Source organism: Corythoichthys intestinalis, chromosome 1 (genome assembly GCF_030265065.1).
Source record: "Corythoichthys intestinalis isolate RoL2023-P3 chromosome 1, ASM3026506v1, whole genome shotgun sequence".
Taxonomy (NCBI): domain Eukaryota; kingdom Metazoa; phylum Chordata; class Actinopteri; order Syngnathiformes; family Syngnathidae; genus Corythoichthys; species Corythoichthys intestinalis.
The window spans coordinates 12,863,533-12,877,654 of record NC_080395.1 but is presented as its reverse complement, the minus strand read 5'-3'; the positions used below and the strand labels follow the sequence as shown (position 1 = coordinate 12,877,654).

The following is a 14,122-nucleotide window of genomic DNA, read 5'->3' as shown; positions in this document are numbered from 1 at the left end:
CGAACTTTTAACGGACAGAATTTTGACCCTTCATAATTGAGTTCTTGATAGCTATGACTCAAATTCAAATCATATTTTTGGAACCCGGTGATTTCAAGTAGTTTAGTCTCAAACGCTTCAACGTATTACCCTGAAGTTTCAGGGACTGAACGTTTCTACTTCCGGTTCACTTGACGCAACTTCCGTGTACCCTCGCCAGACTTGCAGTTCTTTCCTGTAGCCTTCTTCTAACCAAACGCGTGTCTTCAAAGTTTTCTCATCGGGTGAATACCCAAGTAAGATTTTAGTGGACTAAAACGTCCTATCTTTAAGCTTATTGGAAGTTGTTTGGCTTGATGTTGAAGCTTCCCAGGCTTACTTCACTTTTTTTTAAGCTTAGTTCGCTAGCCAAGACACGCTAACTCATTCCGATTACTTAAAATTTATTTTAAAGATGCGACAAAATACAACTGACTGAAGCCGAAAGGATCGAGACGTGGATGCTGACGAGGAGAGGTAATCCAGGCCACGACGAGCAATTGAAAAACGAAAGAAAATGAGGGTAAGATTATGAAATTATTATGTTTTTATGGAAAAACACTTGTTTTGATCCGCCTGTTATCAGTGATTGCGACTGGAAGGCAAAAATCCCAAAGCTGGCTTGTGATACGCAGTGTTGTCACGGATTACTTGAAAAAGTAATTTAATTACTGATTGCGCCTAAAAAAAACAACAATCTAGTTACTTTACTGATTACTTCATTATCAAAGTAACCACGTTTCTTTAAAAGTAATATATCATTTACTTTTTACCCATTTTTCTCCCTGTCCCACCTCAACATAAGAATGACAACAGAAAAATGTCATCACATGTAATTGACTTTACAATGTTTGAATTTAAAGGGAATATCAGAATTTTTCGCATAAGCACCGTGACTCGCGCTATCTTTGCCACTATGGAGCCCTGAAACCAACAAATATCTGACAAATTGCTTGGAATCTGTTCAAATCAACTCCACCGACCAATTAAACCCCGCTAACTCGAAGATTAAGCCTAGGGTGACCAAGCGTCCTCTTTTGCCCGGACATGTCCTCCTATTATGTGCCCTCCGGAGCGTCTGGCCGGGTTTCATAAATTCATGAAAATGTCCGGTTTTTATGATTTTTCACTGGACCAATTTGAAGAGAATCCCTCCGGCCGCTAGGGAGCAGCGCTTGCCTGCGTTGACGTGGCTCCTACTAGTAGGGGCGGGAGAAGGAGTAGATCTTCTTCTTCTTTTTTGTTGGTAGTTCACCCATTGTTTCATGGGGAATTACCACCATCTACTGACGGTTTGGTGAAAAATCAGACTACAGTAAGGAGTTCAATAAGGAGTTCTAAAAGATGTGGATCCATACACCTTTCTGTAAGTTTATCTCCTGTTCATGTCGATCACGTGTCTTTTGTTGTACATAGGGTTATATGTGTACACAGAGATGCAGTATATTATATGAGTCTTGTAATTGTTCTGTGTTAGTTCGTGGTTGAATGCTAATATAGCTAAATAGTAGGGCTGTCAAACGATTAAAAATTTTAATCGAGCTAATTACAGCTTAAAAATTAATTAATCGTAATTAATCGCAATTAATCACAATTCAAACCATATATAAAATATGCCATATTTTTCTGTAAATTACATATATATTCTGTAAAATAAATTGTTGGAATGGAAAGATAAAACACAAGATGGACATATACATTCAACATACGGTACATAAGGACTGTAGTGGGCATTTCACTCTACTGTCATTTAAATCTCTCTATGCTGTCCTCACTCCGAAGCGTCTACTTTTTCCAAAGCTAGACAGCTAGTGAATGACGCCATAATAATCAGACTTCTTTCTTTTTCATCGGATTTATTAATAAAATGGCCTCAAACCATTGTCCTCTTTAGACCGTCGTAAAACTACAAAAAAAAGTACACAAGCATTGCATTAGCAACAACGTTAGCTTAGCACGCTATACAGGTTCACAAAACATAAACAAAAAGCGTCTCATACAAAAAATATAACATTTCGCTTACTAACATAATATGTGCATTATTTTCAACAACCATACTTACGGACAAATCTTGTCCAAGGATCATATAAGCACAACATTACAACGTAGGCGTCAGCCCGAGACGTCCTGCAGCCATATTGAACTGGCAAGACAACAATAAACCATGTCGCAAAGCGACCACAAGAGTTCGCTGTTAGACAGCACAAAAACCCTTGCTGTAAAACTTACCAAAAGGCAGAATACTGTCTGAGCGGGACATGTGCGTTAATTGCGTCAAATATTTTAACGTGATCAATTTAAAAAATTAATTACCGCGTGTTAACACGATAATTTTGACAGCCCTACTAAATAGCTTTGTTTCTTATGAGGTTTTTTTACGATAAATACATCGTCGTTGCTCCAGCAAAGCTACGAAGCGGCTGCGCATGTAGGGGGTCCAACCTTTTGCTGACACCCTCCAGAATGAAAGAAAAATACTCACCTTCATTCATGGATATCAACAGATCAACATTCCCTGGCAACGTCTCAACACTCGGCTCGAATGTCCACCCGCCTGACCCACGCCTTTTTCAGTCCCGTAACACATGTGACGCGAGACCAAACGGGAAGTAGCTGAGAGGTTGTCATGGAAACACGTACTGGGAACCTTTTATTTTAGCATTTTGTATTCAAAATGCTCTGCGTGCATGACTACAATATTCTTCATTCTACATACATTATGAAGCAATGAAAAAATAGTAACGCAGAGACACTAAGGAAACTAACTTTAATCAGATTACTGGTGTAGAAAAATGAACGCGTTCGATTCCTCGTTACTGAAAGAAAGTAATCAGATTACACTCACGCGTTACTAACTAACGCGTTACTGACAACGCTGGTGATACATGGCTCACTATAACGATGATCTCACGATAAGGCGACGCAACAAATATCGGTCAGGAAATCATTCTAGGGTATTCTACAAAACAAGTAATGAACAGGTAAATACGCTAATTTTATCCTTCTGCTGTGAATTTAAATGAGTTTATCACGAGTAGTCGTCCAATCCGTTTGAACTGGAAGGTGTGGTAGCGGATTAAGTCATTCATTCCACTCCCACTTCAAACAGAAATAAGCCTGTGACAACATGCAACAAGTCAAAGCGTGATTTAAATATGATGTGTTGGTCGTTCCATATTTCGATTTTTTTTTTTTTTTTTTTTTTTTTTTTTTTTTTGGGAGTTACGCTGCAGCAAGCGTGTCATGTTGGCTGGTAGCAGCAATGAATGAATGAAATAGAGTTGTCCCGACTAGTCGACGTTGTCGCTGACGTAAATGCGTCGACGGGCAAAACATACCGTCGACGGGTAATGACGGGTTTTAAAAAATGACATGCGAATAAAGTTTAGAATGGCGGACGCTCACGATACAGGCAGTCGTTACTGGCACCCCCAAGGGGGCCGCTGTTATTTCAATGTGACCGGCATTGTCAGATTGAGCAAAGAGGAAGAAAGTGGGCGAGCGAGAGAGAGGGAGCGAGATTGGCGAGTTGGAAAAGTGCGCGGGTAGCGCCGGGTTGAGTGGCTTCATCCCCCACATTTTTGTTTTGGTCAATAAAAGTTTCCTTAAAGAGCCATCCGACGCCTCTCGGTGTTTTTATGCACGCTGCCGCCTTCCCGAGGAGGAAATCGGACGAACCGACGACAACGCGCCAATTGAATCTCCGGTGAGGAGTTGAAAACACCGGCAATTTCCAAAAAGGGCAGAGATGGTAACACGTGAAAGCGGCATAAAGCCAAAAAAGCAGACCAGAATAGCCAGAGCCTGGAATTATTTCAAGGAAAATATGGAGGGTGCCACTATGTGTACTCTTTGCTAAGCTGAGCTCGCATACCACGGTAGCACGTCGGCTATAAACGATCACTTGAAGCGCCTTCACCCAAGTATAATTTTGGAAGACGACAAGAAACAACAAGATAGCGGATTGTAAGTCCATACAACTCTCTAACGATTTTTTTAATGGAAGTTGCCTTTATGTGCATCGTATCACAAGCATTTTTATTTCATAAAATAATTAATATAATTATATATTTTTTAAATTATTACATTTATTAGGATCATGGAAGCTCCCACTTAGCGAAAATATATACATATTTCCTGTATAGACCCTACCCACCGACGTCACAAAATCACGTGATCGTGGTATTGTTCCTTGATGCGTTGCACAAAAGGCGTTATGTGGAAAAGCTTCAGTTTATCCATTCGCCAGATCCATATTTGATGCCTAAATAGATGTTTTTCGACCCGCTGTCTCCGCCGTATTTGCCTGACATCTGCTAGCTACCCTGATATGTACAACTATCTTGTCCACACAAAATCAGCCTATTCTCACGAAAGTTTGAAAAACTTTAAGAGCTTGGAGGCTTATAAATACTTCGTTGCTGGTTGGGTGAAACAGGTCCTCGTCCACGAAAATTCGGCAGGAATCTATCTTGTGCTTGGAAATGTGAGTTACGAAATTTTCAATTCAAAATCTTTTGTTCTTGCTAACATCCACTGTCAAGTCTACTGTTGTACTCCCGAGTGACGAGTGGTTGAGCTGAATTTATTTATTTTTGTCTATTAAAAGTGCATAAGTGGACGTCTGCTCCCTTTTTTACCTTTTATGCACTCATCCTGCCCTGCCACTAATGTATTTCATGTCATTTGTCGATGGAGCTAGGGCTTTTAATGTTTATATGGTTTAGCGATAGCGCTCTCACTACATACATACTTGTATGTTGTCGGCGATTAGCCTAGCAATGATCTTAATTGTGGTTGTCAGCCCCAAACCCTCTAAATATATATTAAATGCATCTTACCAGATATAAAATGACTACTACATAATCTGTGGTAATCATTTGGAGCCCAGTTTTCTCGTCGAATTGCAGCAGCCCATCTCGCCCTCTCCTCTCCGGGTCTCTCGGAATCCGGTAGAACTTCAAGTCTCTCCGTCTATCTTCTCTGTTATTGCAACCGACCGCCACACACGCCTTCACCATTTTGATTACCGTATTGGCCCGAATATAAGACGGTGTTTTTTGCATTAAAGTAAGAATGAAAACCTGGGGGACGTCTTATAACTGCGGCCTAAAAAAAAAAAAAAAAAAACTGCGCCCGAGACATATACTCATTCACGACGCTGGATGGCGCCAGTCATCAATGAATCGAATGCTGAACTTCAGTTACAGTTAGACTTCACTTTGATAATTAATGCAGTTATTGCAATTTTGTTTTATCACAATATTTTTTTCTTATTTATATTTCAAAAACCAGAAGCCATTCATTTATGAATTTGATTGCACTTTAGTTTACATATTTAAATGTTAAATGTTTAAATGTTCAGATATTAAATTCTGAATGCGAAATTAAATGCCTTTTCTCTCAAATATATTGTTATAATCATTTGTTTCAGATGTATTGTAATTATTTTCTGTATAAAAAATAATTTGGTGTTCAAAAAGTCTTTTTTCAAACTTGAGTCTTGAAAAAGAGGGGGTCGTCTTATAATCGGGGTCGTCTTATATTCGGGCCAATACGGTATTAATGTTAACGAGCAGAAAAACACGCCGTAAATAGGAGGAATGTACATAGCCGTAACAGGGAAACACGATGTGTTGACGGACAATTGGGCGGCACCAGTCAGGAGGGCGGAGTTGTGACGTCACGTGGGTAGGGTCTCTATACATAATATAATAAAAAATATATATGGAAACACCACTAGCCTGCTTACTGTAATCCATGACTGCACTAATGTTAGTTATTTAATACTATAAAGTTTTACATATAGTAGTATACTATAAAATTAATACTATATACTAAATTTTTGTTACTGTGGGTATGTGTGCCTTTCATTCAAAATAATTGTAATATTTCAGTGTGCCCTCTGCGTTGTCTTCAGGTTAAAGCAAACAAAAGTTGAACAGTTTTTCCCCTCCCCAAAAAATACGGAATGCACACCGGAAAGAGCATCTGAACTCACACCAAGGCTTTCTGAAAATGATTGTCCAGGACATTGCAATTCATTTTAACATTTAGAACAATATAGACAATGACATACCGCAAAAAGAGTAAGTGTAGGAAAGCCCCATTGTGAGTGTGTGTGCTTCAGTTCAGTCGCTGCTACACTGGCCCTTCAAGGAGAGTGGCGCGTGCGAGTGACTCTCTTTTTCCTCCCTTCACTGCCGTGTGCACAAGTGACTTTTTTTCCTCCTTTCAATGCGTGCAGTTCGTCCCAAAATCTGCCGTCCTGTTTGTTGCCTTCCGGGTGTTGTGTGTGGATGAAAAAGGTGGGTGTGGTGTAGAAGTGTACTTTGGAATTGTTTGAACACCTTTGGCAGATGATTTGCCTGTTTGTGGTCCGTTGCGTTGTTAGCCGCCACGAGCTAACCGCTAGCTTCCGAGCGCTAGCCGCCGCGCTAGCCGCTTACCGCTGGTGCTAATCGTTGGCTCTTTTGGCTACATTCTGAAGGTTGAGAGTTTGTTGTTGCCAATTCACTTATCTAAATTGTTAAGTTAATTTCCTGCTCAGTTGGTATGCTCATTATTGTGCATGATTAGCAGTGTATTTCATTTATATTATGTTTAATGTTTTTCCTGTTAATTTAGCTATAGGTTTATACAGTATGTGTTTATATATTGTAATAGTGACATGTTACATGGTTGTCCTGTGTTTGCAGAAAACCGCAACACAACAAATAAATCAAATCCTGAACTGTTGATCCGTTGATTCTCTGGCCGGAGTCGCACCTCCATAGCGTCGCCGGCTTTACACCTCACACCCAAAGAGAGGGATTCCCAGTAAAATTAGACCTGTTTTTCAGTAAGAATTGTTTTGACTCCTGTTAAAAAGGTGAAGTCACAGTGTTTCCGTTTACATTTTTTTGCACCAGTTAATGCCCGCAGCCTTTGACCTCATTGTTTGTGATTTATTATTGATATTTATGTTATTTATTTATACGTTAATAAAGAATTTAGGTGTTCCCAAATGTTTTTTTGTGAATTAATAAGTGTTAACAAAAATTTTGTTATTAAAGTGGTAAAAAAAAAATGATAATAATAGATTAGTCGACTAATCGTAAAAATAGTCGGCTGACTAATCGGGAGGAAATTAGTCGTTTGGGACAGCCCTAGAATGAAATGTTTATTGTCATCATCATCGGTATCATTGACAGTTGCAAAATGTCATATGATTAGCCCGAAGAAAGAAAGAACCGAAGAAAGACAAGGGAAGACGGGAGAATGTTGTCGATTAGTGTGAGTTCATTGATTAGGGTGATTGTCAGATTTGTGTAGGGAGGAATATCCAGACGTGAAGGTGTTGGCCGGACATGGGCGTTGGTTTGGCAAAGGTCGCATTGTTGAGAAAATTCTGTCCAGTGAACTCAGCATTCAGTCAAGCAGCTCTATTGTATACAGCTGTTACAGTTCAGGCAGCATGCACATAAACGAGCAGTTAGTGATCTGTGTTTGCGACAGGGTATATTTTCAGGGCGTGCAATGTTATGACTTTGTCTCCATCCCCGACATTCCGTATATGTATATGGTATATGTGATCAAGTTCATGCAAAATTGAGGTTAGAAAGTAACACTTTTAACATGAAAACTCGCTGGACTACAGCATTTGAAAATGATGCGGACAAAAAAATGTATTACTGACCATCCATGACGAAACGCGAGGTGCACTTTGATTTTTGTTTTTTTTTTAACTGAGTGTAAAGCTTACGGTTAGTGGTTTTGCTAACGTACTTCTGGTAAACATCTAAAAATAAAAGCATGCCAATGTTCTGATTTCTGGGGGCCATCTCACATACTTCAGATTCTACAATAAGAATAGATTTAAAATGGCACCCATTATAAAAAATCTGATTCTCAATGATAATATGATGTAATTAATGATAATAATTTGGCTTCAAATTTGTTAAAATGCGCAATTTGCTGGACAACATGACAGTCATTTTGGATCAGAATAACACATTTAATGGGCTCTAATTGGCAGACAACAAAAATGACATTGGATTTTTGACCTATTTCATATTCTGCACTTAATTAGATTTAAAATGACTCATGCGTTGTGTTTTTTTAAAATATGTATTTTTAATATAGTTTGTGTTTTATTTGATAGAATCAATTAATTGCATTTGAATGGATGATTTATGAGGATGTATTGTCACTACATTGATAGATGAATTGGTTTAAAAAAAAAAGACTAATTATCGCATATCGGCAAAAATTTGAGTATCGCCTACTAAAATTTGTGATTGCAACAGGCCTACGTTCTACTTCATGTGTGAGTCTCACGTGGAAGTACTACCTGCTCTACACTTCCTACGCCAAAATAAAAACATGCATCACAAAACAAAAGTCAACATTATAATAATAATAAAAACAAATTCGTCGTACAGTCGAAATAACGTAAGTCGGGTACGTCGGGTAGTCCCAGGAACTACCTGTATTTTTCTCCATATCGCCAACATCAAGAAATCACATGATTTTCTTTTTCCACCCAGTGTCCCACAGATGTCACTGTAGATGATCTTCACCATGAGAAGCACGATCTCCTCCACATCAAACAGGAAGAGGAGTCCGAGATGCCGTTCGTCAAACAGGAGGCAGAGCCAGAGACCCCCGACATGAAAGAAGAAGACCAGGAAGTAGAAATCCACACGTTTCCGATGGATGTCAGTGTGAAGAGCGAAGAAGACAAAGGACCAAGGCAAGAGAGTGGAGCAGCGAACCTTTTGACCGACAGTCCATTTCAGCACGTGACAGCAAAAGTAGAGGGACGATCGCGACCGGACAGCCTCGACATAACGTCACATTCTTCTAACTTTAATACTGATGAGGAGGAAGATGCCTCTGACCAAAATGCGACAAAATCTTTAAACGAGTCATCATTGAGTAGAGACGCCAAGGAATGCGTGGTTGGGAAACCTTTTCCCTGCTCACTCTGTGATAAAACATATTCTTGGAAACACAATTTAAAAGCACACATGTGTAAACACAGCGGGGAGAAGCCTTTTGCCTGCACAATTTGCGGTAAAAGAATTAATCAGAAAAGTGATTTAAAAAAGCATAAGCTTACACACACTGGAGAAAAGCCTTTCGCCTGCACACTTTGTGGTAAAGGATTTTCTCGGAAGGCTAATTTAGAAAGACATAAGCATACACACACTGGAGAAAAGCCTTTTGCCTGCACACTTTGCGAAAAAAGATTTTCTCTGCATGGTAATTTAATTAGACATAGGCGTACACACACTGGAGAAAAGCCTTTCGCCTGCACACTTTGCGATAAAAGATTTAATCAGAAATGTGATTTAAAAACGCATAAGCGTACACACACTGGAGAAAAGCCTTTCGCCTGCACACTTTGTGGTAAAGGATTTTCTCGGAAGGATATTTTAGAAATACATAAGCGCATACACACTGGGGAAAAACCTTTTGCATGCTCACTTTGTGGTAAAAGATTTGCTCAGAAAGGAACTTTAGTAAAGCACGCAAGAGTTCATAATGGGTAAAAACCTTTGAATTGCAGCGTGTGACAAAATATTCTGATTCCTGCCACGCATTTACAGTGGAAAAAGCATTTTAATAATTCGGTTTCCCTTGAGCCTCTTTTGTTGTTGAAATGATTTTTCAGGTGCTGTTCTTTTTCTATCCAATATATATGGCGGAAAACACTCAGGTGACTTGAATTTCCGCTCTCAGACCCCCAATTTGACCAAATTTAAAAATTGTCTGATATGCATGTGTGATTCATTATTGGAAAGCTTAAAATCTCAATTAAATGGGGGAAGAAAAATTTTGAACAGGAGGGCATTTAAGAAAAAAAAAAAAATTTAAACATCAAAACCCTATCTGGAGGTGAGAGCACGCCAGAGCAGATTTATAGATGCCATGACTTTAACGAGATATCGTGTACTTACCTTGTTTCGATCCAAAAACTCCATGTAGCATGTACGTATCACTGAGCGTCAAGGCACAGCTGTGAATTGCCACAGCCGGATCTTTTGGGGATTTTATGGATGAAATATAGTAATATAACAAGGGTCGCGATAGAGAAATCGCAGACATCAAGGGGTGGTCGAGATTTTCATATATTTACCCCTTTAAATGTTTTTTTTTCCAATTTTCCTTTGTGTGGATCAATTATCATCTAACATATCGGAGAAAATGCGACAGTAACGAAAAAAATACAATCAAGCGATAGTTATGTGTTAATATCAGTGACTTTTTTTTACACCTTTTTTTCATTGTGACGTTATTTGTTTTAAAGTTAAAATATGCAAGTGAATAATTTTTTAAGTCGTTTTTTTTTTTCCCCAACAAAATATTAGACATCAATTAATGATTCTAAGCTAAAAATTACATTTTGAAAAATATAATTACCTTCGTTTTATGGCTGGGTTGAAACAAAAGCGGTCGCTTGATGTCTGTAAAAGGGGGTTTTCAGGGTAAAACGGCCAAATTAAAAATAGTTCGGGGGCTTAATGCGCCATGAATCTGCTATGGCAGCATATAGACATATTGTTCTATCAAACAAGTTGTTGTTGTCTGTGTTTCCGCCATATAGAGAGAGAGAGTAATTATCACATATGTAATAATTATTATACATAACAAATGTAATATTTGAATATGTATGTGTATGTATGATGTTGAAAGACCCGAAACACGATTCAAGGAACATCATTTTCGGGTCTTTCAAGATGTGTGATTTTTTTTTTTTTTTTTTACTTCCTCTATTGTAAATACCGTAGTTTTTTATTCACGTTGTATTAATTTATCAATTCATTTATTTCATAGAATTAAAAGAAATACACATATGTATCAAATTCAGTGTTGTTAATTTTACTTTTAAAAAGTAATGAATTAGTTACAAATTACTTCTCCCCAAAAGTAATTGTGTTCATAACTCAGTTACCTGAATGTAAGAGTAATTAGTTACTTGGCAAAGTAACATGATAATTTTCTTTTCTTTTTTTTCCTCATTAAAAAAAAAAAAAACAGGTCACGCAATGTGAAGTATAAAGGGTCTGGGGGACAATTGGCCCTAGCGCAATTCTTTACCCTCCACTTAACTAGACACAAGGGTATTGCGATAACTAGATAGTAACCTTTGCTATGTGTGGAAGTCATTTAAAGTTGTGAATCAACCGTTAAAGTCGTTAAAATTGCTCCCGTTATTGCATTAGTTCCCTTCTGTCTACTTTAAACGTGTAAGTTTTAAAACTGTTTCATCATTTAAAGATAGATTTAAGTTAAGATTTTGCCGATTTAGGAGAATTTTAGATTAAAAAAAAAAAAGTTATTTAGGTTCGCTAGGAAAGATCTCTACATCAGCCTTCCTGAGAGGTCTACTGCTTTAAGATGGCGGCTGCTTACTAACGCATGTAGTCCTTAAAACATATTGCAGCTGTGTCTGTCATTTGCATCTAGTTCTATAATATGATATCTACTGTGTCATGTGGACTAGTGACGGGAAAAGTTGTTCACCTGAGGAAACGAATCAATTCCGGTTCGTTCAGTAAAAAGATTCGTTCAAACAAATCGTTCAACGAATCGTTCACCCTCCTCACCCCCCCTCCCCCACCACCCCACCCACAACCGCCCAAATGAATCGTTCGTTCAGTGAACGGGAAGTGACGTTGCCAAATTCATTGGCCGCTCTCTTCGTAGATTCAGAAGTGAGTGTGTGACAGACTGTGTTTTTCTGGGGGGGTTTTTCACTGCCTCGTCTTTGCCGGCGCCCGGGTCTCCCCAGCCGTTGCAGCAATGAGAATTTCCCCGTCTATCATATTTCTATGGGATCAAAGCCATGGCTTGTGCTTGCTTCTCTGTGATATAGGAAACGGTTAAACATTTCCCTTTTTTTTTTTAAAGCACAAACTTTTTCAATCACGCTAAATTGCGTGTACGCTCCCTTCCGTATTCGTAGCTTAAACGTGTGTTTACGTGAGCTGGCTGCTCGTGAAAGCCACTTGATACACCACCAAATCATTTTGGCTGAAGAACAAATAAATGTGGAATTTAAATAAACTGTCTTCGGCTATTTTTTTTCGGTTGAGTGAGATTTATTTCACAAAAATAAGAAAATATAAAAAATATTAATAAATAATCAATTTATAATGTATATTAATAATATATTAAATCAGCGTCATAAATAAAATGTAATATTTTTATTATTTGGCTTCTCTGACACGAAAATAAATAAAACAACACTCGAAAAAAAATTACCTAAAAGTCGTGTTGAAATGTCATTTTTGCACTGGTATTAATATATAAATAATCCCATCAACTCCACGCAGTCATCCCCTCCCGATCTCAGATCGCCAAATGCTGACGAAAAAAGAATTGTTTGCTCTTTACAATGTAACCATTCCACTCTCATTGGTATGTTAAGAAAATGGAGACATACATGTATATATACACATCCTACGTCCCCGCGTTTAATTATTGGACGCTTTAGTCGCACAGGATGGACTGATGGACTCAACGTTAATTAATTTGCGCCCCAACCCGACAAGCTGTGACACGGGGAAAAAAAAGAAAAAACTCTCGGAAAAATATGTCATGAAACTACCGTTTCATAGCAAATCAGTATTATGGTGATCATACTAAATAGTCATTTTCCATGGGCACAGATTAGATCAATTTCGCTGCCATGAAGTCCAGCTAGAGTCTCTTGACAGCTTTCTCGCCCGCCCCCGCGACGTCTCCATACCTCAGCCTTATCGCCTTGTAGCTACCGGCGAAAGTTTTAACGTACTGTAAAGTGGATACAATGTCGTCATATGTAGTCTCAAGTCTGTTGAGAAAAGCACAGTAAACTTTGCTCACTGTGTTTATGTGGTGATTTTTGTGCATTTGAGTAGCATATGATAGGCTCAACATGAAAGAATATGTGATAAAGCCCTTTCCTTTCAGTCCTTAGCTCGTTCACTGCCGCAGCGCTGCTGCGTGACTGCCGGTGTAGGCGCACTATAAATTAGCGTAGCATTCTAGCAGAACGAATCATCTAAGCATTCTCGGTAGGACGGAGAGTCAGTGATCGGGAAGTGACATAACTCAGTCTTGCCCCCTGCCTGCACTCTGGCTGGTTATTGGCCACACGTGGAAGTGAGTGACAGACGCCCTGATTCTGTTTCCGCTCCCTCCCCTGCCCGCGATGAGGCTGACGTCGATTGGTCGTGTGCTATGTCAGTAGACTCTGCCGCTTGCTCAACGCCCTCCCACGCAGATAACAAGGCAAGCCCCAACTTCACAGAACGAATCAGTGCAGAAGGTGATTAGTTCGGTCTCGTTCACCCAAACAATTCATTCAAAAAGAACGAATCGTTCACGAACGATGCAACACTAATGTGGACGTAGTTTGTCGGCTATGGCTACAGTTATGGAGGTAGATTTGTGTCTCTATTAAATAGTCAATCAAAAAAAAAAGTTGCTTCAATCAAAATATATATTTTCAATCGAAGAAAACGTCTCTTCAATCAAAAAATGTGTTTGAATGCAAAAATAAATTTGAAACACAAAAAATATATATTTGAAAACTATTTTTCTTTGATTGATTTTTTTTTTTTTTTTTAATTTAAGTCAAGTTTTTTTTTTGATTGAAACACCATTTTTGATTGAAGTCATGTAATTTTGCGTTTGGACCACATTTTGGCTAGGACATTTGTGTCTTTATTATTGAATCAAAAATTAAGTCGCTTCAAACAAAAAAATATACATTTTGAAAAGAAAAATCACTTCAATCAAAAACTTTTAAAAATTCAATCGTAGAAAAAAGGTTTGAATGTGAAAAAATATTTGAGACTCAGAAATTCGCATTTGAACACTTTATTTTTCATTCAAACCGTTTTCTTTGATTGAAGCAATCCTTTTTGTGTTCAAGCCATATTAGGGGTAGGACATTTGTGTCAAAATCATTCAATCGCAATAAAAGTTGCTTTAATCAAAAAACTATTTTAAATCAAAGAAAAAAATCATTTGCAAAAATATATATTTTTTGAAAATATATATTTTTTTGTTTGAAGCGACTTAATTTTCGATTGAATAATAAAGACACAAATGTCCTAGCCAAAATGTG

General features: G+C 38.2%; 1 protein-coding gene across 2 annotated transcripts; it reads left to right on the top strand.

Annotated features, from left to right (window-relative positions):
- The first annotated feature begins 96 nt into the window (after positions 1-96).
- On the top strand, positions 97-12,163 carry LOC130915844 (gastrula zinc finger protein XlCGF8.2DB-like). Of its 2 annotated transcripts, XM_057835995.1 has the most exons (3): positions 97-275; positions 434-541; positions 8,547-12,163. In XM_057835995.1, the coding sequence occupies exons 2-3, from the start codon at positions 536-538 to the stop codon at positions 9,552-9,554; spliced, it is 1,014 nt and encodes a 337-aa protein (XP_057691978.1). In that variant the 5' UTR covers positions 97-275; positions 434-535; the 3' UTR covers positions 9,555-12,163. The 2 variants fall into 2 exon arrangements, with proteins under 2 accessions (XP_057691978.1, XP_057691969.1); XM_057835986.1 differs by having other exon boundaries at positions 97-541.
- Positions 12,164-14,122: the final 1,959 nt, after the last annotated feature.